Here is a 27,419-nt window from a genome sequence, read left to right on the forward strand (position 1 = left end):
CCCAAACTTATTTCACTTTCATTCTTCTTTTATTTTGGAATTAATTTAGTACATATGTGTACATTTCTTCAACAAAAAAAACGCCAAAATCTCGCCCTTTAGCCAATTACACGACTCCTGCTTGTATATATAGTACTGATTTCTAATTTTCTTCTCATAAAAAGAAGGTATTTTTATTTAAAGAATGGGAAAAACGAACTAAAAATACCAAAGTCAGCATTCACCATATAACGCGCATTCTAAGCTAATTAAGTTTGTTTGTTTTGTTTTTTTAATTAAAAAAATAGCCGGCATTCTATTCGGAATTCAATTCACTCTCGTGTCTTTTTCATAGCTTTCCTCATTTCATTTTATTTTATTCATTTATTTTCCTGAACTTGAAGATGAATATAATTTTTCTTTCATTAGCTTTAACCAATCACCTTATGCATAAGATAGTTTTTTAATCATTAATATTTTTTTCATTATTATTATTATTTAAATCGCGTTATGTTGCGTCATTAATTTTCAGGTTCACGCTATTTTTCTTCACTATTATTATTATTATTATTACGTATTAATTTTTTCTTAAATGTTTTCACCCTCGTCTTCGGAAAATTTCCGTGCGCTTCGATTGCTTCGAATGAATGAAATTAGAAAAATTTAATTAGAATTTCCCGTATTAGCAATTTTTTTGCGGAATCAAACGTAGTATCTTTTTTTTTAAACCTAATTTTATACCGATTTCAAGCATAAATAATGTTTGAAATAATTGTTAAAAAAAAAGACACGAAATCTGTTCATTGATGTATTCTGAATTAAATTAACTTTTACATTTAAAAAAAATGGTGTGATTCGTTAATGCAATGAAAAATCTTGATTAATTGTAGGCTACGATTTTTTTCTTTGTGTTCAGTTGGTACTGAACTCAATTATAATTATTTTTCTTGTGAAAAAACTATACGGTGATGCATAATATCCGTTTCAGTAAATGAGTTTCATGGGTATGGATAATCTCCTGAAATTTGAATGTCACAGACTCGTAAGAATTTCTCAGGAGATGCTCTGTGGATCAGTTCTTCAACCGCTGGTCCATCTGTGGGCCGGTGCTGGTCCACAAATATTTCAACCAGCTCATTAGCTGTGGTATAAATTTTAGAACTAATTCTACGTATTAGACCGTCTTAGTATTGGTTTTTATTTGTGTCTTAGCTGTCAGCGGGACTATGAATTATTTCTTTCATTTATTTATTTTTCATTGCCAGCAAATTATTTCTTCCATATATTGATTTTTTGAAGGTCACAAATCATTCTGCTATTTATTTATTAAAATATTTCTCCCATTTATTTATTAAAATATTTCTCCCATTTATTTATTAAAATATTTCTCCCATTTATTTATTAAAATATTTCTCCCATTTATTTATTAAAATATTTCTCCCATTTATTTATCAAAATATCTCTCCCATTTATTTATCAAAATTCTTCCTCCGTTTATTGATGTTTTCCTTGTCAGAAAATTTCGCCCATTTATTCATTTTTTTTGCCGGTCAAAAAATGATTTCTGCCATTTATTAAATAAAATATTTCTCCTATTTATTTATTGAAGTATTTTTCCCATTTATTTATTAAAATATTTCTCCCATTTATCTATTAAAATATTTTTCCCATCTATTTATTTAAATACTTTTCCTATTTATTGATTTTGACGGCGGCAAATCGTCTCTCTCATTTACTAATTTTTGCCGGTCGCCAATTATTCAACCCATTCATTTATTAAAGTATGTCTTCCTGTTATTTATCGAAGTATTTCTCTCATCTATTTTCTTTTTACAGGTCCACAAATTATTTCTGCCAATCCACCCCATTACTGATCAACTACTACTACTTAACCGTACATGCACCTCGTACACATTCCTCTACGATATTTCTAACAAATCGGCACTTGCCGGAATATGTGTTCTGACTGTATGTGCGGCCCTAACGTACTTATGTTGTCGAATTGCGCTTGTTTCCTGTTCGTGCTTCCATTTTCTGAAGTAAAGATGGAAATTTACTGTTATGTCAGTATCGTGTTGTAGGTCTGTCTGCTCTCATCGGAGACACTTTTTCAATTGGAAGACCAACTCGCATTCGCACCTCAAAGCTGGAAAACCACAGAAAACCAGCTTCAAACGACCACCACTCTACTGTGCCGTCAACGGGATTCAAACCTGGATCCTCAGGACGAGAGTCCAGCACGATGCCCGCACAACGGCATTATTGGTCAACTGCTTTTACCGGTCCATAGTGATAAAAATGTTGAAGAACACTGCTCTTAATCATCCAAAAAAACATCATTGAAAAATGATGTGCAATAGCTTTCTCTCTCACACACAAACACACACATCTATGTGTGTAATCTCTATCATATTCATGAGTCACAATGAACCTCTCTGTTCGAGATGAATGGCTCTTCGGAATTCTGAAAGCATTCGTGCCAGAATAAATCAGATTTTTCCCAGTATATACAAGCCACGCTCATTTCCCATCTGCATTAACGGCTTTCCAGATATCCCCCAAGAACTTAAAACTCTATATTATACTCCGACGACATGCAGTTGTAATTTGCATACAAAGATTCTCGCAGGGAAAACGATCGAGACATTTTAAAAGAACTAATCGATGAACTCGAAGACCTGTGCCAGTTCGATAACAAGATCACCTTTTCAAAACCCAATGGATATGCTTGCTACTACAACGACAAGCTAGAAATGCAACCTTTATCAGATAATATGAGGTATAAAACGTATTCGACCGAATATATCCGCGAAATTTTAAATATTCGTGGCTTTCCGAAAATTAGAAAACCGATTTTATTCCTTGCATACAATACTTTCGCGTCGAACTCCTTTGATCAAAATGTGCACATTGCATGTACACCATTCTTGTGACATTCGTAACTAACAAAGTTTTAATTTTTATGAATGTTCTGTGAAGTTTGAAATGCCGAATGTGTAACCGCAACAGACGTCTTAAAGCGTTATATGGTTCCTCTTTTTCTAATGCGAACTAAATTACCTTCAAAGGGGAGCACGTTTTCATCCATCTTTCAGCAAGTAACAGGTTTGTCATCTCAAGTGACGTCTAGGAAATCATCGTTAGTAAAAACAAACAGGATAGGGAACAGTTAGAGCTCTTCGAAATACCAGGATGACTCATCAATATTCTCGAGATAACGTCAGTATCCTCCCTATAGCCAATTTTGTTCCCTATACCTTGCTTTCTTTTACCAATTTCCGAGACATTACTTCGAGCGGCAAACGTATTATCTTCTCGAAAATGAAAGACGAGCCCACTATCCTTAAAAGACACCTTAACTGTTTCGAAAGGCGATAAAGGGTGTTTTTAGAGAGTTCTCAAGAGAGCGCTTCTTCAAAAACATATACAGTTGAATCACGTTATAACAAACTCCAAGAGACCGCAGAATTCCCTTCGCTATAACGAAAAATTTCGTTATAAAGGAATTCCAGGCTTTTGCATTGTTTCTATGAAAACTTAGCTTGGGGATTGGAAAAGTGTTCGCGTTAAAACGAGATTTTACGCTATAATGGTATTCGTTCAAACGGGATTCGACTGTATCATATTTTTCCGACAAATTTGCTGCGATGTATGCTATCAACCATTTGAGGGTGCATATGCATCTTCGGATTGGATTGGAGTTTGTTTTTTATTGGTGCAAGGACAATCAAGATTATGCTGCTCCGAATAATGATCAAGCGATATAATGACTTGTGGTAGAATTCGCGTAACCCAGGTTGCACCATGAGAAAGTCTACGACATTACAATACCAGGCACCTTCGAATGATTGATACGAGCAAATATATACGAGTACCGCAGCAAATATGTCGGAAAATATGCTATTTTCTTTGGGTGAAGTGCAGTTGTGCGCTCTCTAATACATCCGCTACCGCCTTTGCTTATGCGATTCGACCGCATAGATTCTATGACCAAAAAAAAAGCTTGTTTTAGGAGTCTTATATCACTTCTAAAAGTGTGTTCCATGAATTTCGAATCACGCTTTATATGTGTAGTGAATTGTAACTTGGTGACTTCTTTTCCGACGCCAACAGCGATTTGACTAATTTCAGTTTTCAATTTTTTTTATTTTTGAATTTTCATATTTTTCGATTTTTTTTTAAAAATCATTTATATATATTTACTTTTTCCCCCAAAGTAAATTCAAAGATAAAATTTCCAGGCATCTCTATTATTTTAAATTACATGCCCGGTCGGGTATGGGCATTTTTTAAGATTTGTCCAGCCCTGATCTGAACTATGTCAAAAACAAAGTTTGAGAGTTTTCTATGTAATTATAAAAATTTTTTGATCATAACGTGAAATAATACTCCTACATCAAAATCTCGAAACCATTCCAATCATTTGTATGCACCTGTATATTGCAAAATTTTCTTGTACGTACCTGGAGCATAAGGATTCGTGAAATAAAGTTGATCAAAAAACTCAACCCTCTCTACATTGAAAATGAAATGCTTTGAATACATTGCTCGAATAAAGAAAATAATGTATATGTACGCATGTTTGTATGTTAGTTATAATGTAAGTATATGTGTGAATGTATATCTACATTCCACATACTCGATACATATAATCGATATCTATATTTTAAATATTCTATATTATGTTCTGATCTATTATAGCTACAGGTACGATAATTTTTTTCTTTTCTCTCTCGTTTCGAGTAGAACGTTGATTGCGTAAAACGCAACACGAATCAATCCAATTCTAGTCTAAGAATTTACATATTTTCTGTATTTTCATATTCCGCTTACCAATCGAATTCTTTTTTTACCGCGAACTTTACTTAAATTAAATTTATTTCCCCGATTTTTCATTCAGTATGTTGAATAAAATATTGTAACTGATTGTACGTACCTATTTCGACAAAATACTACATTCATATTTCCCGCTTCGGGGATACATTGCACGGAATTGCTGCCAAGAATAGAATATTATGGGAAAGTTTCAGGAATCTATTTACTTTTTTATAAGCTTGTACAGAGCTGAATATCGAACTTATACTATCAACAAAATGCATGTAAATGACTTGAACAGGTTTGAAATGATTCGCGTGTTTTCAACATTTTATAGTGAATTTCTTCGAATGCATCAATATTGATATGTGAATAGAATGTAAATTCATGTAAACTCTGTAATGCCAATCGCCGTTATATGATTACTTTTTTTTGTGGAGCCTATACGAACATCCGTCGTTATTGACGAGTGACCAGCCGCAGGCACATACGCCAATTGTGGTATGAAATATTCATATCCAAATACAGACTGGTTATTCTGGGAAAGATAGAGAGAATCTTCAATTATTGTTTCTCATCCGGAAGTTTTTTCGAAAATATCGTGAATACATAAATTAATCGATAGAATAATAAAAATCAATTCAAATACGTATACAGAGTTTCCAAGAATTCCTTACCCACGTTTTTTCTTCTCAACCATTGGTCGTACGCAAAAAATTCAAATTGCAAAAATATTTTTTTAGATCATGTAAATATTCACATTTCATTCATCCTGGCGTAAACAAATTGGTAGAAAAAATTACATTTAACTATTTATATCTTTCACAAGGTCCTATTGTAGGAAACGTCTATCCTTGCAATTATAGGGTAAAAAAAACAAGTTTCATTACTTTTTACGACAAAAAATTGAGCGAAATATTTGATTTCAAAATTTGAGATTTTTCCGAAATTTGATGTTTGTTGTTCGTGCTGGCTCTGTGGTACTTCCGTTTGCAGGTCCATAAATGAAATTCATCTCTGCTTTTTCAGTATTGCTAAAGTGGTCCAGCTTCGAGGTGCGAATGCGAGCGGGTCTTGAAAAAGTCTCTCCGCAGAGAGCAGTCAGACCTACAGCACAATACTGCCATAACATGAAAAATTCAAGCATTTTCATCTTTACTTCAGAAAATGGAAGACAGATGGCAACATGAACACGAAACAAGCGCAACTCGACAACATAAGTACGTTAGGGTCACACATACACTCAGAACACACATTCTCTCTCCGGCATGTACCGATTCGTTAGAAATTCCGTAGAGGAATGTGTACGACGTGCATGTACGGTAAAGTAGTAGTAGTATTACTAAAGTGCTCCATTATCCCGTACGTTACAACTGTTAGAACGGTTGCACGCTGGAATAACTTCACAGGGCTGGCGTCCGAAGCTTTTTATTCACTGTGACACCGATTTGTATACGGTTTCGTTTTCTTCTCTAGGTTGCATTTGCATGTGCATGGTGTTCTTTTTCCTCCCGATAAATTTCAACAGGAATGCCGTTCTAACGTTTGCGGAACGGCGGTTTCGAAACGCGCTAGTGAGTTTGCGTTTCTTGTTAGACCAATGCATTCTTTGATGACAATTGTTTGTATTCGTGTGTACTATCACCTCTTAAAGTTCTTCCCGTCTTTCCTGAATCACCCTGTATGTGTACCTCTGGAGTGAAGAGGGTAGGGTTATTAAAATACAAAAATTACTTTTTATACGGGCACCCTGTCCTCAGAAACCCAATTAGAAAGTTATTACCATGTCTCTTCTGACGCCAACTAAAAAAATTCAATGTATATATGTGCAATATAAGCTGAGATGTTTGAATTGGAAGAATGAAGGAAAGTTGGGGAAAAAAACAGCAAAAACAATCGGGGGAAACGATTTTTACTATCATTTACGCTGTTTCTTGAAAACTGTACTCCGTTTTTTTTAATTCAAAAATATCTCAGTAAATCTTGCACTTATAAACATGGACATTTTTTTTCGCAGGAGAGACAATGCAATAACTGTGTAATTGGATTTTTGAGAACAGGGTGCCCGTATAAAACGTTAAGACCTTAGTTTTAATAATTAGACAAACCCTTGAAACATAAACGACGTACCTTCTTCTAGTTGGAAGTATGCTTCTAGGATCAGTGATTTGCCAGTAAAATGTGGCTTAGTGACCGTGAGTAAAACTCACTAATAAGTCACAAACGAGTCTAAATCTTTCACCAAACTTCAAAAAACAATCAATACGCCTATATGTTACATTCGCTTGAACATGACCAATACGCTTATTGGTTGCATTTTTCAAGCTATATAGAAGAACTTTTATCTAACGTTTATAGTGTTAGGGCGGGATTACACTATAAAAATGTTGTAAAAGTGTTTTTATAAAACTTGAAAAATATAACCAATAAGCTGATCGGTTGCATTTGTTCGAATATGACCGATCAGTTGTATTGGTTGTATTTTTCAAGTTTTATAAAAGCACTTGTACCAAACTTTTACGGTGTAATGCCGGCCTAATCCCTTCCCGGAGCCTTAATTACACTGTAAAAGTTTGATAAGAGTTCTATAAAACTTGAAAATGCGGTAACCAATAGGCTTGTTGGTCACATTTTTCAAGTTTTACAAGAACTTTTCTGAAACTGTTACTAACCCCGGTCTTAGAAAAAAAAATGCTTTGTTTTCCCCTTTATTCTTCGAATTGTAACACGAAATGAAAATATGTCCGTATTAAAAATTAATTGTAAAAGTTTGGTAAAAGTTCTTTTATAAAACTTGAAAAAATTCAATAATCAATAGACTTTTTTGGTTGTTTTTTTTTTCCAAGGTTAGTAAAAGATATTTTATGGACCTTTTATACTATACTATAATTCCGCCAAATGGCAATAGAAACTCATTGATTTACGTGTTCTTACACAAATGTAAGAATAATCGTAAATTCTTTTCGAATTCAAGATGAGGAAATTATGGCGTTACACAGAATTTACCCATCATCGAAAAATTCCATTTTTTTCCATTATTATAATTATTTCGAGAGAAAAAAATTCCCTGTGAAAGCATAATTGAATTTAGTTGTAATTGAGAGCCATCAGAATCGCAAGTGATGCCATCACCAGGATCTTATTCTTTGACTCGTTTTTTTTTTATCCTTATTTCGGGATTACCCCGGAGCTTCTTGCATGATAAATAGGGGCGAATTCCGGATATTTCCCAAAAGACTTTTTCTTTTTATGAATTTTACCTTCAATTTCCATGTTATTATAATTTTTTTTCAATTCGGTTGAGAATTCCTTTCACAAGAAATTTTTCAATTTAATGATATTCCTATTGTTCATCGTCATCGAACCATCCATTTTGAAATTCAAAATTGTTTGAGATTCAGAAATAATCATAAACTTTTGTAGAAATTATACTGTTTGTACATTTTGTAACAGCTATGTAAATTTTCATTTGGTGGAAGAGAATATTTGAAAAACTGCCTGAAGTATAAGTTCGGACATTAATTCGTCGATTCTTATTAGTTATATTTTGAAGGTATTAATTGATTCTAGAGATGAACTCTCAACATTGAATATTTAAAGATTATTAGAAATCAAACACTAGTGAAACTTGCTGCATCATTAAATATTTATTGGTACTATGTTTTAAAGAGAACCGCCCTTAGAGGTGTGCGACAGCTGTCGCACCTGGCCCCGCACTTACGGTAATAATAATTTCTTTCATAAATTCTGAATTTTCATCAATTCTGGAATCTTTTTTTTTTTTTTTGATAAATTTTGAATTTTTATGAATTTTGGAATTTTCCTGTATTTGGGAATTCTAAATTTTTATGAATTTTGGAATTTTGAATGTTCATGAATTCTGTATTTGTTTTTCAATAAGTTTTAGAATCTCACGTTTTGTGCAATTCTGAATTTTAATTTGTTTTGGAATTCTGGATTTTCATCAATATTGGAATTTTGACTTTTCATCACATTCTGGAATTATGCATTATTTAAATTATTTCTTTCATTCATTCCGAATTTTCAATTCTGAAATTATTTCTTTCTTTAATCCTGAATTTTCCTCAATTATGAAATTATTTCTTTCTTTCTTTCTGAAATTATTTCTTTCATTTATTCTGAATTTCTTGGTTTTCATTTTCTGAATTTCTTGGTTTTCATTTTCTGAATTTCTTGGTTTTCATTTTCTGAATTTCTTGGTTTTCATTTTCTGAATTTCTTGGTTTTCATTTTCTGAATTTCGATGATTTTCATTTTCTGTAAGTTTTTCGATTCTTCTCTCCCACAGAATCCCACACCAAATATAGCACCGAAATTATTAAGGCCTCCTCTCAACCCGCCTCTATTTTCACACCGCCCTCCCCCCTCCCCGCGTCCAATAAGGGCGACTCCGATTTTAAAAGCATATTCAATCGAATTCTATACGATTCTGAATCGTTCATACGTACAATCAAATAGTCATCCAAATCGTTAAATTATTAACTGTTATTTTTACATATAACATGTTTAAATGAACACCGATTAAGTTGTTTAAACAAACTGTATCTGTTTAAAACCGAACGAAAACATGTTAACGAGTTCGCTAAATTATATGTTTATTTTCAATAATTTTAATACAAGAAAAAAATTTATTTGAATTCGAATACAAAAACAAATATGGCGTCGATCCGTCCGTTGAATATCAAATTTTTTAAAAAGCTCAACCAGAATATTCTTAGAATGTGGTTTCCAGGATCTCGGTCATTTGTCATTTTTGAAGCAGCATTTCAATGTGTTCCTCACTAAGTCCCTTACCTGGAACGAAATTGAATTTCTTAATAGAATAATAAATTAATTTGAATAAAGCAAACATGTAATAAAAAGACCTACATATAATTAATATTTTGTGAGTAATATACTTACAGCCCATATGTTCAATATTTTTAATACTTTTAAATTCTATACTTTAATCTGGCAATCATTCAGTTGGGTTCGAGATGAAGTTAAGTGCAAAAGACTGATGTTCTACTCCTTTGCTCTGAAGAAGAAGATCCTGCTCAACAACACAGGGATAGAAGAAGTAGAAAGGTATGTATACCTGAGACAAGAAATTATCATGGACGACGGAATCATATTAATGAAATAAACAGAAGAATCAGGATCGAGTGTCCCCAAACAAGATGGATTGAGGAGATCCGAAAAGTGGCTGGAGTCAACAGGATGGCAAAAGCATCAGACAGAGGTAAAATGAAAAATGAAAAGAATTAGAAGAGAGAGAGACCCTTTATCCAGAAGTGGATTTAAAATGATTGATGGTGATAATAATGATGATGATGTTTAATAGCTGTTCTCTCGAATGTGAATAAACTCGATGCAAAAAAGTATCATTCGGAATTAAATTTGAATTATAAAAACAATTATGAAAAGAATAATACAAATTAGTCTCAATACCCTTGGGAAAAATGTATTGCGTTCATTTTTCTCCATTATGATAAGTAAAAAAGCAATTTAAATAGTTGATAAGGTTTTCGCGGCCATCATTTGATAAAAATTGTTTTTTCGGGTTCGAAGACCGTCGTCCGTTTGAGTTTGTCCAAAGTGACTTTGATCCAGTTTATCTATTCTCCTGATGATGCCAACCACTAGTTTTGGGGAAACGTTGAGAACTAACTCAAATGGACGACGGTCTTCGAACCCGAAAAAACAATTTTTATAAAAAAGCAATTTTTGCATAAACAAATGACAAAAAACTGGTTTCTCTCTCTCTATTGGTACAACTTTTTTTATTAATAAATTACATGGTCCTTACGTAATCCCAAGAGATCCGTGAGATATTTAATACTTTTAGTAAAAAAAATGTCAATTCATAAGGGAAATAATACAAAAAATGGCCAAAATCTGTACCCAAGTCTCACCCCAGTTTACGGTATAAATAACTAAGGAAGGGTTTTACACAGCAATGAATATATACTAACCTGCTGGTTACCCAGAGAGTGGAAAACGAAGACGCACACTCCTAGAACCGTATTGAGTATGGAAAAGACGCTGTAAAGGGCGAGATTCTGTTCGTAATCGGAGAGCATTCCTGTTATCCAAGAGGCCAGTATCAGAGGCAATAGGATTAAGTTAGATCTCTGATTGATTCTGAAATGTAGAAATAGTTATTAGTATCCGATTCAATCATAACTCATGACCATCGCTTGAAATCACATTGCACATACACACACAGACACAACTGTGCCTCGAGCATGTCTACCTGAAAAGAAAGAGGATCAATACGAGTGTCTGTCTACATTTTACCACTTAAGGATAAGTGGATATCCGAAACGCATGCAACTTACTTGGAACTTAGTAGCTGCTTGTGATCGAGAGCTTTCAAAGGTTTGTAATCAGCCACTCCAGCAGCTTCCAGAAGTGTGAAATTCAATAGGCATATGCTGATCGTAGGCCCGATCACCATGTAAACTATTTGCTTATCCATTTGCAGCCAACAGCTATAAATCAGGATGAAATTTTTCAATGTGTGAATATTCTGAAGAAATAACTTAAAAACAGTAGCTTTTTCGGACATCGAATTTTTGAACCAGAAATTCATATTTTGTCATTTTCCTTTTATCGGGAATTATATGTTGTAAAAACCATTGTTTTTTGGAAATATTTTATCCACTACATGTGAGGTTTCTTGAATTGCATAATGTACGTCTACATTATGGGACAACCACAGCCATGTTAACACACGAGTTCCACCCGGGCACGGCATGGGGACCTCAGTTGCCTAGGGGCTTCCCCGATAAGATCTGGCACAATGATTTAATGCATTAAATATGTGAATTAACAAGTGGTGCCTAAGCCCTCTTTTATTTTGCCCTGAGATTCTGATGTTATTGAGACGGCAGTAGGGACACACTTTCACTGGATAAATATTCAAAAATTTGTTCAATTGCTTGTCAATTGCTCAAATTTTCCCTTGGGAAAATGACGCATTTGGACAAGTGCCACCTGCTATTTATCGTAGCACTTATTCTTATTATCGTTGAGTGCTCCTATGCACATGACAAGACCCCCGGTTCGTGTTTGGCGGACCCATACATTAAGATGGCACTGAGAAATATGTCAATCAATTCAGAATCAAGCAATCTCATCTTTCTTAAATTCAGAAAGAAAGGAAATGGATGAAACGATATTTGTTGTAAATATATGTAAAGAACAAAGCCGTAAGTGTGTGCGTCCTTTTTTATGGCCAAGTTCAGGAATTTCAATTTTTTCAATGCTTTCACTGGTATATTGAGTACATAAATAATATCGCTACATTAGAATTTTTGCTGCCATCTATGAAACATAAAAAATACTAAAAATACACTAATGTCAGCTTAAACTGTGTTGCATGGGAAAAAAAAATGCAATTATGTTATTAACAAATTATTACAGTTGTGTTTTTTATTTGATAGGTGACAGCAGAGATTCTAGTTTAATGATGTTTTTTATATACAATATAAAACTTTTGTACATAGTTATTTTAAATATTTTCTGGAAGGCATATTTTTTGTTAATAAAAAAATCCCCCGTTTATTAGTTATAGAAAAAACTAAGAAAGGTACCATTCTTTAATGGTGAATAAGTTTAAAAAATATGGTGTTTGGAGTCTGAGAATGTTCTTCCATGCACACAGAAACTATATATTGTATAAGGTAGCACGTTATTTGTCATTCCCCCACAGATATCGAAATTCTGTGCACAGGGAAACACATCTGTGCAGGTGGGGAAAAAAATAGAATGCCCATCCTAATCTGGGGAAAAAAGTTTGAGAGCATGTTTTTCATGTAGAAATAAAATTTTTCCTTTCCCCGCGAGTATTCCGGTTCTCTCCATGCTCCCTCCCATTCTGGAGCCAGGCCCTCTAGATTAAGATCTTTGGTGGGCCTCCTTTAAATTAATTTATAGTGTAAAAATAATAATAATATTTGTCCTGCCCTCTCCTCCTCCCGTGCTAGAACTTTACCAGCCTACCCGTGTGTGTGTGGAGGATTCACCGATAACTCAGTTGAATAATCTATAATTATAAGATCATAATAGTTTCAGTTAAAGCATATGTCAGAGTTCTTGCCCGAGAGCTTTTCTGCCGTTGATGGTTATAATAAAAGCTCTTGATATTCGTGAATATGTCTTTCAATAGGCTGACAACCCGTGTTAACGCATCGACTTTAAAGCATCTCAGGCAAATGATGTTCGGGTGGCCCTATCTGGTTGAAATTCAAAGCTTGCCAATTTACATATTTTCTCTTGAAAAATCATACTGACGGATCTCAAATAGTCATGAGACACTTTTATGTGCATCCAACATCCAAGGCCTTCTGGTGGGTGCATGTGCGTAAATAAAGCACCGAGAGAGCTCCCCTTCATCATTCTACAAAGTTTTCAAGGATCAAGGGAAAAATCTCTTAGAATTAGTTCATTTGAATTCCTAAAGATGGTAAAAAACACTACCAAACCTATAAATTTCTTAAACGCAAACGTCCAATTTCAAAAAAAACACTCGTTTCTAAAAATGTGAATTTTTTAACCAGCATTTAGTTAATTCGTGAATGCCATTTTCTCCATTTCATCAGGAAATAATAAAAACGATGGGTTTTTTTGGAAATTTTTTATTTATTAGAAGTGAAGATTCTTGAATTTCAGAATTTACGAGGGTCATCTTAACACGAGTCTTACCCCCGGAACGGAACGGGGACCTCATGTGAATGAGGGCCCCTCTATTATGAATTTATGGTGTGAAAAACCAAAAATGTGATGAGAATCATATCGAATTGGAGCACTGTCAGCGCCCAACCGGGGAGACATGAGGGGACCTCAGTTGCATATAGGGGGCTCCCACGATAAATTCCGGCACAATGATTTATGACAATAAGTATGCATAAAAGAGGTGGTGCTAAGCGCTCTTTCATTTTGCCCTCGGGCTATGATGCTGTTAAGACGATAATAGAAATACACTTTTCTTTGGATAAATATTCAAATTTGTTTGACTTCCACGGAATAGTCTCATCATCATCATCAAGGGTGCCGCAAAACAGCCTTATAATTACTAAGTATTCTGCGAGAAATTTCAGTTGGAAACCCCGAGTCCTAGGAGCATACTTCCAATTAGAAAAAGTATCCAAATAACGTGTAGACCTCAGATACATCATGAATATTGGTATAGAGATTGTATAATTATTAATATATGAAAACCATTTTTTTTATTTGGGCATACTGTTCTAAAACCCAATTGCAGAAAGTTTCCCTGTCTTTCCTCCGGGAACAAAAAAAACCCCAAAAACACCACGTTTCTACGTGCGATCTTCGCTGAGATATTGGAACTCAAAAATAGGAGGAAAGTTGAGAAAGAGCGTCATAAACTAACGGAAAACACCTTTTCCCCCATTCATGCTGGTTTTTTTCTCGGCTTTTCTCCGATTTTCAATTCAAATATCTCAGCGATTATTGCACTTGGGAACGTGGGATTTTTTTTATTTTTTGGCCTCAGGAAAGATAGGAAAACTTTCTTATTAGGTTTTGAAAAAACAGGGTGTCCGTATAAAAAGTTATTTTATTTTATTTTATTTTAATAACTATGCCTTGCTAATTCCTTGCAATATGAATGGCGTATCTGAGGTCTACACGTTATTTGGACACTTTTTCTTATTGGAAGTATTCCCCTCAGGCCAATGGTTCCCCAGTAAAATGCGGCCAAGGGACTTTACTTACTTCCCTGTATATTATCTTATTTTTAAAATAAAATCATGAAATTTTTATTCCTTCCGAGCATTTTCGAAGAAGCTTCCCATGTGTTAGCGGTTCCAAAAATGTGAGGCGTGAACCCTGTGAAGGTTCGTTAAAGATTTTCCGAAATAAAAATGTTTTAATAATAAATTTATTTTCATCTTAAGTCTTAAGCACCGCAAATGGAAATATGTCAAACCTAAAAAAAAAGAACATTAACTGTTTTTTGAGCTACTTATATAATATCGGTGTAAGTAAAGCATACACAACTGATAACTAGGGACGATGATTTCCCACTTTTCTCTGCTCGTATGAAGCATCACTGAAATTTCCAGATGGTTGTCTAACAACTGCTCTCTCGAATAAGATTTCAAATTCCAGAAACGCCAAAAAATAAGTTAACCCTTAACTGGTCTAGTGGGAAGAAGGTACGTGCAGAAACAGGTAGCGTGGGGGTCTATCACTAGACCCCAGTTAAGGAATAATAAAACTATTTGATTGCAAATAACAGTCTTGTTTTATTTTGAATGAAGCTGACAATGAGAGAAAAAACAACATTAAATAACGGTGACTCATTGCAGCATAAAACACTTGATACAGGGTGGGCAAAAAGTCCGTAGAGACTTTAAAAATGCATAAGAACCGGAAAAATAACCGAAATAAAAAACGGTTTGCAGGGTTAGCGTCGCTAGGTCACGAGAATTTTTTTGATAGGAAAAAATAACTCAAAAACACCCGATAGGTGGCACGGAAGTACACAAGTCAAAGAAAACATACGCAAATAACGAACAGAATGCCTTCAAATCGTTTATTACAGCAGTATGTGTTCTACATGACCACCACCACAGGGGATAACACATTGCAGGCGAGTCACAAATCCAGCAACGGCAGAGTGCAGCAGGTCCACATACACGGTTTAAAACGGTGAAATGGTTGTGGATTAGAAACGCAAGTTCTTATAACCGTCTCATTTGCATATTTCCACCGAAGTGGCTCGTACTAGCTCCCCCCTATCGGCTGTTTTTGAGGGTTTTTTTCCTGTCAAAAAAAAATCCCGTGACCTAGCGATGCAAACCGTTTTTTATTTCGGTTATTTTCCTGGTTTTTATTCATTTTTAAAGTTTTCACGGACTTTTTGCCCACCCTGTATGCGTAGATGAATCAAAAATGTCAAAATTAAAAGTCGTCTCATTATAAATTTTATAAAAGTTCTCGATGGTGCAGTACTGCCCTATATCTGTTCTAAAAAACTCCATCACAAACAGCTTTGATGAGCGTGTTATATTGCGGCAGCAAAAAACTGATTCCGGAAAGTACAGAAGCACGATAAATTCTATTGGTGAGTAATTTATGAAAGAATGAAAACGGCAAATCACGTCACGTCTCTGTTGAAGATTATGGATCTTGAAATAATTTCTGAGGTACGTAGAGCGCAGAGATAACATTTACTACTTCCCACTCTTTTTAAAATAAACAAAGCGTAAAAAAATTATACTGGACTGATTCAATCTTACTTATATGATTGCTATAAAAAGTGTCCCAAATAACAACGCATGGCATAGTCAATGCGTCGAATGTTTCTCGCAAAGTTTCCCCTTTTCTTTGTCTTTCAGAGAAATTTCCAGACAGCACTAGAAAAGAGCCTGGAGAGCCATCGTTGACACATGCAATTCAATATTTTGTTCAGAAACCAGAATAAACGGGAACAGTGTTTTATCATCTACAGGAATAAAACCGCGAATACTGAGGGCCGACAGATTTTCTTAGGATTAAAATTTCTCATCGACAAATCCCTGTCATTTCAAGCTAATACTGATGTCAATCAAAATATATATTGTTAAAAAAACTAAATATTGAAATTACCGGTGAGTCGAATTTTGTAATCATGAATTATAGATACGTTATTGTCCTGGGGGTATTTCGGGCATCGTATCTGAACATTTCGAGAGAGAGTTTTTTTTTCCTCTCTATTGATAACGTAGGCGATATCGGATCGATTTTTAAGCCTTCTCTCGATTCACCTCGAAATGTGAGAAGCTATTATTCGCTTGTTCAGCAGTTTTAAAAATCTGTCGTAGTAGACTGAGGACAAATAAAGCTTTTCACTGAATTTCGTTTGCACCGATTCTTGAAACCGATGAATCGATAACATTAAAGTCCCTTTGTGTAGTCGGAAAATTGATCTTCCATTGAACACTGCAAGTGCTTCGTGTCATTTTCTTTATATCAAGTTTTCTTGGAACTACGAGTATATATATATACAGATAAATGGCTTATTCTCAAAATGTTAAGTAGAGATTCGCTTTATACTTGAATGATGGTAATCTACTGAAAATAAATAAAAACTGTCACTCTAATTGTTCCAAGAAGAATGCCCCAAAGGAATAAAAATGCTGGGGTTGAGTCGGAAATTGAATTTAAATACAGTAATATCCCGACTAATGCACTAATGCTACCCCGAGTTATGCGACTTTTTGTGAAAATTACATATTTCTCAAATTTAAGTATAATCACAAGATAATTGCTGTGTTGGTAATGATTATTAAGTCACAATAAAGTAAGACTTGTTTGGTCGATCAGAACAGAGTATACGTACTGGACAACGCTGATATATGAGAGGCTACAATGTATATAAGTTGAGTTGTTAAAGACGGGAACTTTGTACGGATTTTTAGACGTGTTATTGCAATCATTTCTAAATGGGTTTTTTTGCATACTGGTCATGATTTCATACCGTGTTTGCAGCCTTGAAAAAATTCTTTTAATGCGATGCTCATCCATGATAATTCACCCAGTGCCGTCTTAAAGCATAGGCCCACCCGGGCACGGCCCGGGGGCCTCAAGTGAAGAAAAGGCCTCACAAAATCTAGTTGAAATTTTGAAAAATTTACCAGGTACGGCCACGCAAAAATCACTTGGCCCAGGGGCCCATGAGGGTCTTGAGACGGCCCCGAATTCACCAGCTCTGCAACTCTTAATTAATTTCAACTCACGACTGAAAGTCGGTTTATTTTTGGCTCTAAAACCAAGGATCTGTGAAGATATTGGAAGAGTACTATACATAACGTTAATTTTCTCAGATTTCGGGGCATATGGACTTTTAAAGACCAAATTGTGAGCTACGGGGCAATTCACATTTTATAAAGACATCATCAAAAAAAATAACATTTTATTAAATTTTCATTGAAAAAATCGGGCATTAACAACTGCATTTTTAATGTAATTTTTACCGAAAACAATAGGTGTTTTTCCTAGGTTTTAATCCCGATTAACTCATGTTTGTATGCCTTTGAATGCAAAATTGCATTCCCGACTTTAGTGGTTATCTTATCTACGCGTCAGGTCCGCCTATCACGTATCTTCGGTGTACACTCTATATAGTATTATCAGTGGAAAGAAAATAATTTAGATATTGTAAGCTTAGTTTCATTCTCATAAAAATAATAGTTTTAGAAATATGAAAATTAAAAAACTTTCAGATACCCCTTATCTCCTCCAATCAGAAATTCACCAAATAACACTGATAAAAATTCATCGAGATATCGATGAATGAAAGAGTCTTTATTCCAGGATATTTTTTACCTACTGAAATCGTTTTTCAAGTTTGAAAAATAAAGGAAAAATTAAAGCAGGGATGGAGTTAAAAAAAACGTGAAAAAAAAAATCTAGAACTTCTCTCTCTCTCATACACCACCACCACCAAACCAGAACATGGCTCTCACTCTGTCCCAAGAGAGGGATATCTCTCATTCACCGATATCTTGATGAATTCTTATATTATGAAGTAGGTTTCTTTGGGTAAAATAGGAAAAGGCAAATTTTACAAAGACATTTTTTTGAATGGAACTTTATAAAAGTTTAATTTTATATGTATCTCAAAATTTTCATTTCATGGGAGTGAAACAATTTCAATCATGAATTTTTTTTATTTATTTTTTCATATTTTATTCAAATTTTTGCATCGACCATACAACTTTCAAAAGTTTGGTGCATTTTCCGCGTGAGACACCCCTAACACATAACCATTAGAGTGAGGGATTGAAACCAAGCATCCACGCATTCAGTAAAATGTTTCAGATAAAATTGAAGTTACGTGATGCATAATGATATAGACAATGCGAATTTCACAATAACATTAACACTTTTATAATCAGGGACGTAATATTGCGTCAAACGCCAGTGGAATGAATTCAAAAAGTTCTCTCTGTTGTCTTTCCTCTTTCTTCACCATCGTGAATAAAAAAACTTTATCGTAACCCTACCCCAACTAAAGTTGCTTTTTCTTTCCCTCCGCATTCTTTCTATACTCTAATTAATGACTTTTTTCCCACATATATAATGTATCTTTCTACTATATACAATAAGAGTGTAGCGAAAAAGAACACGTAGGGTGAGGGTGAAAAGACTAAAAACACACACACACACACACAATCTCTCTTTTATCTACCTTTATCTATTACACTTTTCCCTTTAATATATTTTTCTTTTCCCTTTCCTTTTTCTTAACGTGCTTAGGACAAGGTTACCAGATTTATCGCCGATTTTTCAAATAGAAATAATCCAAATTTCATTCCCAAAGCCTGTCTGCATGAAGTGGTTAATAAAACTGCAAAATACTTCAAGTGGGCCAAAATTTTTTTGGATCTGGCAAATTTGTACACCGAATAATCTAAAATAGCGTAACATATAAGAATCAATTGGATTGATTTAACTTTTAAGGGTCACGTAAAAGAGATATATAATATCTCTTTTACGAGATATTATATATTTCCCCTCAGCATAATATCCAGAAAATAAAATGTTTCCTTGATATCTTCGGCTGAGAAAAAGCCATCTATCTCTCTAAAACCTGGGGGCCAATTCCTGAAGTTAAGAGAGGCTACTGTCTCTACTTCGGTGCCTCATGCCACAGTGCGTGAAATAAGGAAGTCAGGGTCGTGTCTCCAGTGGTGTAGATGGTAGCAAGCTTGCCCGGTATGCAACAAGGACTAGGTTCGAGTCCCGGCGGAGACAAAATGACTTTTCTTTCCGAGTTCACCTCAGCATAATATCCAGAAAATAAAATGTTTCCTTGGTCTCGTAAAAGTTGTGTTAGGTCAGAGAAACTTCATTCTGTGAACACACAGTTCATATCTGCAATGATTTACCATGATACTCATCCAGTATGTGTTCATGTACAATCGATCAGCAGTAGAACGTAATTTTATCGGCAAATATGATATACGTACTGGTATTTTGCTCCGTACTGCTCCAAGAAGAAACATACACTAACAATTGTGATCAAGGCTGACACTCCTGGGGGAAAAAATAAAATTGAATACTTATATTATATAGAATGAATATACTTATTTTTATGTATTTATATAAATGTATAAATGTTGATTTCTTAATAATCGTCTATTATTTTAATTTTATAACTCCATCTCAAGTAATCCTTATTTGTAATCCAGTCACAATAATCAATCGATAATTAATAAGCAAGCAACGGAAATTAGGGTTAAAACATGACTCCTCCTCCTCCTAACCAGAACATGGCCTGCCGCTGTGTCTCAACGAAGAGATATAACCAGGTGGTCAAAGACCTGAGCCATCCTGGGAAACGGTTAACACATGACTGGCAATCCATAATGTTTCAATCACTAGAATAAACTTCGAATGGTCAACTTAAATTTCGAAAATTTTGAGTACTATTCGGTACAAATTGAGCAACTCGAAGTGATCCAGTATTCTTAAAAATACTTACCCCATCCAACGAGCATGTTTTGAAATCGGCCGAGCATTCCATTCCTCGGTACCACGAATGACACCATACTATACACGTGTAAAGCCTCCAACATCATGAACATGAAGCATGCAGTAAAGAGTAAATGTAAGGCGATCGATATGACCACGCAAAGATCCTACAGAAAGCACCGTAGTACAATAAGACAGGGTGCACACTAGACCGATACGAAAAGCGATCTGATCCGCGATGCGAACAAAATCGACACGGATTGGTTAGAAACAGAACTGGTATTGTAATTTCATGTTTTAACTAATCCCTGTAGATTTCGTTCGTGTCACGGATCGTATCGCTTGTAGTATTGGTTCAATGTGAACCCGACCTAGCATTAATCATCGACTCTATACCTTTAAATATCTAAAAGTATTACTTTCAGAAAAGTATTTGTATGCATACTTACGGGATCAGTCTCGGATATCTCATTGGGAAACAATAGGAATAAGTGGGCGGTGAACAATGCTACTTCCATATTCATCTGTATGACTCTTTCCACGGTGAATATCCTGTTTAAAAAAAAATTAGAGAGTTATTCTTTTCCTAACAAAATAATTTAATTTATGGAAGAATAGATAACATATTACAATTCGCTGAAAAAGTATTTGAATGGTTTCATGCAAGGTTCCGAGTAAAATCCCCCCTTGTTACGCACCCTTTACCTTTGACCTTGTTGGTTATAGAAATATATTTTCAATTAGTAAAAATATTCAAAAATAACATAGATCTTAGATATATCACTAATCTTACAAGGATCTTGTCTGAGGCTTTCATGGCCGGCGTTAAATGACTTGCAAACGGTTTCCGGGTTATTAGGCCATGGTCTCGGAGATTTTCTTCCTGATGTTTCGCCCACATCTGTGGCAGGCATCATCTGAGGTTAATTCGACGTAAGTCTCCGCGGCAAGCGAGAAAGGCTTCGTACATCTACTGTCATCGACTTGTTCTCTATATGCATTTCTGAGACTTGATCGGCCGCAGAAGAACCGCATTGGTTGGCTTGTGTGGATGTGTTGTGCGCCGATTGGCTGCAAGTGGTGACTTACGTCGAATTAACCTCAGATGATGACTGCCACAGATGTGGGCGAAACGTCAGGAAGAAAATCTCCTAGACCATGGCCTAATAACCCGGAAACCGTTTGCAAGTCACTTACAAGGATCTGTAGATGTACCAAAATGCAAATTTTATTTTTTGTACAGGGTGTCCTGTAAGTGCTAATGCGGCCTTTATTTCATCAACCGTCAGTCATAGAGGTATGATTCCAATTTAAAAAATGTTCAAAAGGTGTTCGAAAAGTACCCTGTACCAGTTATAGAAGTAAAATACAATTTGGTCCAAAACAAAAAAAAATTTTAATTTTTATACTGTCCCCTTGTCCTCTAAATTCCAATTAGTAAGTTGTTGCCCTATCTCTCCTGAGGCCATCAGAAACATTTCGGTGTTTCTAAGTGCAATATTCGCTAAGAGATTTGGGTTCAAAAATCGGAGAAAAGTTATGGAAGAACAGCAAAAACTGATATGTCGACAATGCTCTTTTCCCTCATTTATGCTGTCCAATCCCAACTTTTCTCTCTCCGAGATTCTTGAATTCAAATATCTCAGCGGATATTGCGCTTACAAACTTGGATTGTTTCTTCCCTCAGGAGAGACAGGGCAACAACTTTCTTGTTGGAAGTTAGAGCACATGGAGACCGTATAAAAATTTAGATGTTTTTGTTTTGACACTGTATTTTCACTCTTAAAATTTTTTTAATTAAACGACGGACGACGGACGGTTGATGAGATAAAGACACCTTATATTATATCTTCTATACCATATCTAGATCAGGGATGCAAAATCTTCGGCTCACGGGCCAAATGCGGCCCGTTAAAGGGCTCCTTCCGGCCCACGAAAAGTGTTCCGGTAGGAAAGGCGCAATAACACACAACACCATAAATACCTAGGCTGACCATATATATCCTTCATAACATATAGGATATCCATGCGAATATCACCACTTATCACTGAAAAAATTTTCAAATTCAACTTAAGTTGCCAAAAAAAATTGTAAAAGTCATGTAAAGTTGCCAATTTTTCAAAGCCAAAGAAAGATAACTGAAATTGTTGAAAAATCCCAATGGTGTCAAATATTGGCTACTGCAAGTCGCAATGGGCAAAATTGTAAGTCACCAAAAAATTTACAAATACAGTATGTGAAATGAATATAGTTTTGTGACTATAATTAATTATGATTTAGTCATAATTATCATAATATAATTTATAAGCCATGAAAAAAATCATAATTCTTGATTTCAAAAATTCAACTGAGCCTCGTTAAAAATAAGGGGAGGGGGAAAGGGATATTTTATAAAATAGTTGGAACGGCGCAAATTATGGAAATGTCCCGTAAAATACGGGTCATATGGTTACCGTTCATAGCATCTGACCCTCGACCCGCTGATATACCGCATACATGGCCTGAAAATTGAAAAGGTTGTGCACCCCCTGAACATTTAATGAATCAAACAGAAAAATTTTCAGAACTTAATGAAATATTGTGGAGATATCGCACATTAAGACATGCAACATGTTGAAAAAACATCTAAAGCCGGTTTATATATCCTAGTAGCAGTTTTTTCTGCGCTGCGTGAACTGAATAGGATCATTTCGCGTCGGCAAAAACATACAACTTCATCACGGTACATGTTTGTGTTTTCCTAGCGTGGCACGTCATCTGCTAAACCGTCCCGGTGCCTACGGCCTCACGGCATACCTGGAGATCCATCGCTATGACATCAACCCCGCCCAGGGCCGGAGTAACGGGAGACTCGAACACTACCCTTAAACTTCTCCCTAGCCTGCTAAACAGTCTGAGACGGTTGGTGGTCCACGAGCTTGGTCTAGGTCTTACGAGTTTCACATGACTCAGAATCGACCCACTAAAACAGTATGTAAATATGACTTAAAACTCAAAACCACAAGACCCTACTAAAAAACCCTCCTCAAACTAAAATCTAAAAAGAACCAACCAAAATGCAACTGAAAGGGAAAGAAAAAAAGAGAGAAAAGAAAGCGTTCCACTTTCTGCGATGGTTTTCTTTCCCTCACAAAATTCCACTCTTATGTCGCTAAAGAAGTTTCACTTCAAAAATTGTGCAAATTTCTATCGAGCTTTCCCGTTTACATAGAAAAATCAGCCATGCTTAACTGAAAAAGAGAAAATTTTCGTATGAGCCTCTCTCGTAGAGAAATAATAAGATTCTCTGGATAGGAAATGAGCCTCCTGCATATCTTATCTTAAGAAGGTATTCTTTCAAGAAATATTAAGAATGCGATGTAGAAGAGAGAGGTGAGAGGAAAAGCAAGAAATAGCTGCCAAGAACATAAAAAGGAAAAGTGAGAAGGAGTGACATTACTTCTTCTTAGAGAAAGAGAGAGAGAGAGAGAGAGGATCTAATTAGTAAGGACGACTTTACCTTCCCCCAAAAGACACTTGTCAACGTACCTCATTATCAAGAAAAGAGTCAACGTGATGCCCACCATAATTAGGATAACTGTACTAGCCGTCTTCGTCACGACCACGGCTACGGTTTTCTCGACCTGCGTGCAGTTAATAAGCAAAAATATTCCGTGAATAAACATGAAATACCATCGACATTACACGAGTTAGAAATCTTATTAATAATACAATACAATAATATGATTTCTTAAGTCGGAATGTTGTCCAGTAAAAACAAAAATCTTCCACATCAAAAGATATTAGGGCTCGTGTTGGAAATTCATGGACGATATGCACAAGTATATTCGAAGAAAGATATTTAGAATAATTCATCTCATCGAAAGCATAGATGGATGGTTAATATTGATGCAGTGATCCCAAAGTGTGACGGACTATTGTTTTGAAAGAAACCACTTAGAATTTTACTCGAAAATTTTGCATAACGCGACTTTGCATAAAGCTATTACAACTTCAAGAGTTTTGTTTATGATGAACAGAAGAGTCTTTGATTCGACTATGAATTATACAGTTCCCGAAATGTAGCTATCGGCATTGTATAACTAGGTCAGCAAAAATTGCTACCGCAGGGAGTTCCCCCATCGAGGGGTTAGCGCACCAACCTCTCGACGAGTATAAAAAAAACAAGCCTGCCGTTCGGAATCGGCAATAAATTGTAGGTCCCGGTCTAATTAGCCCTCGTGTGCAGAAAATGACCGTGGTGCGACAAAAATGATCAAATATAACTAGGTCTATGCAAGCTGTCCGAATTTAATTGCACAGCGGATACCTCTGCGACCGTTGACTTTAGGAACATACTTTCAATTACAAAAAATTTTCAAATGACATGCGGTTACTCAATTGGGGTCGTATACATTAAAGCAATAGGATAATCATAGCTTTCTATACAAACTCTGTGTGCTAAGGCTCAATTAACGAAATGTAAATGCGGTTCAAAGAAACATTTCCAAAAAATTACAAACGTATTTTTAAATAGTTTCGTAAGTACTTTAAAAATCCACGAAAAAAGTAGTTGGTGTATTTGAAAGTGATTTGCGAAAAAGTTTTCCTCATGGAGAGTAGATTTTTTTTTTTTGGTACAGAAAAAATAATTAGTTCAATTTTTTGCCGATAAAGGGCCAGGGAAACCAGTCCGGCACGAGTGATTGCACCTAAGCCTTTCTTTCTAAATCTCTCCTGTGTCTGAAACACACGTAAAGCTTAGCTTTTTTTACGGTCCTATGTCGAGGTTGACTTGACAAAGGAATGCATCCGGAAGTAATGGTACTTCATTTTAACAACAGTCTCTAAATATAATAGGAAGGCCCCCGTGAATTTGGATTCTTAGCAGAACTCATAAGCTATATAAAAACTGAAAAGGGACAAACATCCAGGAGCCTTCGTCATTGTGGGGGGAGACGCTACAAAGTACGAACTGTACTAACAGGGAATTTCTGAAGAAACCTCTGGACCGCAAAAGGTTAAGCCGGCGGATTCACGGCTGAGGTAAAACAACTTCACCAATAGTGTTTTGTCCACCAATGGTCAATATCTCAATGAAAACCTTGTAATACAAGCACGCGTAACGAAAAAATTCAGAAAGGAGTTATCAATCGTGCACCCAGCATTTTATAGGACTCTGATATTTCTTGTAATTTGCTTTTGTGCAGCGCCCTCTATTGACAAAATTCGAACTTTTTCTCTGCGCCAAAAAATATCCCTCCCTTTTGTAAGATTTTTCTTTTTCGCAAACAGCATTTGAATATACCAACTCCTGCAATTTTGTGAATTTTTAAACTGTTTACGAATTTATAGGAGATCCTAAACAATGTTCTATACCACCAATACTGATATTTTTACAAATATTCAAATATTAAAAAAATATATTGTTAACGCCTCGCAAGCGTGTTAAATTATTATGACATAAAATTTAATTGAATAAAAATTGATTTAAAGGAAAATGTTGAGAAAATAAAATATGGTAAAATATAGTATTTGCATAGCATAGCATATATAATGCAAAATATGCGTACCAAATTTTAAATAAACCAATTCGTAAACAATATTTTCAACATTTTTACTAGAGCTTAGCTTTCGTTGGTTTTTGACCAGGTTATTACCTTCGAAGCCGCTTATTAGCATCATGGATAATGTTATCATTCGGGTGTTGTTGTTATCACTTTCGCAAAGAACAGAATGGGCCAATATCATAACATGCGGGAAAAATTCATTTATAGTTGTCAGGAATTCGAATAATGTCATGAATTTGTTTTTTCCGCCGAAAATTTTTTCCCCGCATTTTTTAACTAAGGTTTGATTGAAATAATTTTTTGCACCGTAAGTTATCGTTATCAGGGCTAAGTAGAGGGCTAGAAGGTGTTCCCTCTCCGTTGTTGATAAACATTTCCATGCCTTAATGTCGTAATCGGGCCGTAGTATTCGCCGTCATCCATATACGTGTGGAGGTGCTTTTTCAATGGCCATCCAATAGCGAAGGCAAAAATAACCTTTCCTTTAGTTCTTGATCAGTTTATTTCAGCTGACCAGATTCAAATATATTTTTCAGAGAGACTTTCTCAAGGAATTTATGAAACGTATCGTACATTTAAAAAAGTATCGTAATTCGTGACATTGCCAGTCTAAAGCCTAACAATGGTTGAATTTTAAAAAAAATTCAGAATTTTAGTTTAAAGGGGGGGGGGGAAAGGTCCCGTTTTAGAGTAATAGTAATAATAATAGAACGATTCAACACTTTTTTGCAACCAATTATGTGGGAAAGAAAAACAGATTTATTCCGTTTTACTAATGCCCATTTACCATACGTCCCGTTTGACCAAACAATACTTGTATCACTCGGTTAATGTTATTAGAAACAGAGTTCTGATGTGATCACATGAAGCGGCGTGAACTGTAAAATGTTACTAAACCCTTTAATGTTTCTATCGCTTACTGCCACCTGGTCTGAGGCAAGACCACTGATAGCAATATAAATAAAATTTGCATTCTGCAGAGGAGGTTTTTGCATATAATAACACATTACCGAACCATCTCAATTGACTAATCCTTTTTTCCCGTATAATGTAAGTAAATATGCCACCAGTCTCGCTTCTATATTATTAGTTCATTTCTATTCTCATGTTCAAGACATTTAAATTCCACGACCACACAAGTGATCTCCTTATAACCCCAAGACCATCACACCTCATTGTTATAGCACTTAATCCGGTACTCATCTAATACCAGCACACGCCAGAACTAATATTTTCGACGATAATATAAATTCTCTTGGGCCCAGAGAACTTGGAATAGCCTACCACAATCCTTGGCACTGATAAATAGTCTCCCCTGTTTAAGAAGAAATTTAAACATCATTTATTACTGACTAACACTAATTACACACTAACCTCTTGAATACATATGTATATGTATGTGTGAGTACGTATATACAAGGGCGTAGCGAGGGGGGGGACTTGGGGGTCTGGTCCCCCCCCCCCCCGAAATGTGGGAAAATGACCGAAAAGAGGGAAAAAGATGGCCAAATCCATTGTTCTGTCACTTTGGTCCCCCCCCCGAATGAAATTTCTGGCTACGCCCCTGCGTATATATGAGAGTGTTA

The 27,419-nt window shown here is 35.3% G+C and overlaps 1 protein-coding gene across 1 annotated transcript in view; it reads right to left on the reverse strand.

Moving 5' to 3' along the window:
* Window positions 1-9,480: 9,480 nt before the first annotated feature.
* The window catches only part of LOC149075685 (putative adhesion G protein-coupled receptor E4P), a 39,781-nt gene continuing 21,842 nt past the window's right edge, over window positions 9,481-27,419 (reverse strand). The window contains exons 7-13 of the mRNA XM_089245435.1: window positions 23,813-23,907; window positions 20,733-20,835; window positions 20,294-20,450; window positions 19,779-19,845; window positions 11,136-11,288; window positions 10,770-10,938; window positions 9,481-9,609 (exon numbers count right to left, since the gene is read on the reverse strand). Of these exons, the coding sequence (XP_089101561.1) occupies window positions 9,556-9,609; window positions 10,770-10,938; window positions 11,136-11,288; window positions 19,779-19,845; window positions 20,294-20,450; window positions 20,733-20,835; window positions 23,813-23,907 (798 nt within the window). The 3' untranslated portion in view covers window positions 9,481-9,555. The remainder of the gene's footprint in view (window positions 9,610-10,769; window positions 10,939-11,135; window positions 11,289-19,778; window positions 19,846-20,293; window positions 20,451-20,732; window positions 20,836-23,812; window positions 23,908-27,419) is intronic.

Source organism: Pholcus phalangioides, unplaced genomic scaffold (assembly GCF_987345545.1).
Source record: "Pholcus phalangioides strain wild (caught in Gottingen) unplaced genomic scaffold, Ppha-v1.0 ptg000015l_1, whole genome shotgun sequence".
Taxonomy (NCBI): Eukaryota; Metazoa; Arthropoda; class Arachnida; order Araneae; family Pholcidae; genus Pholcus; species Pholcus phalangioides.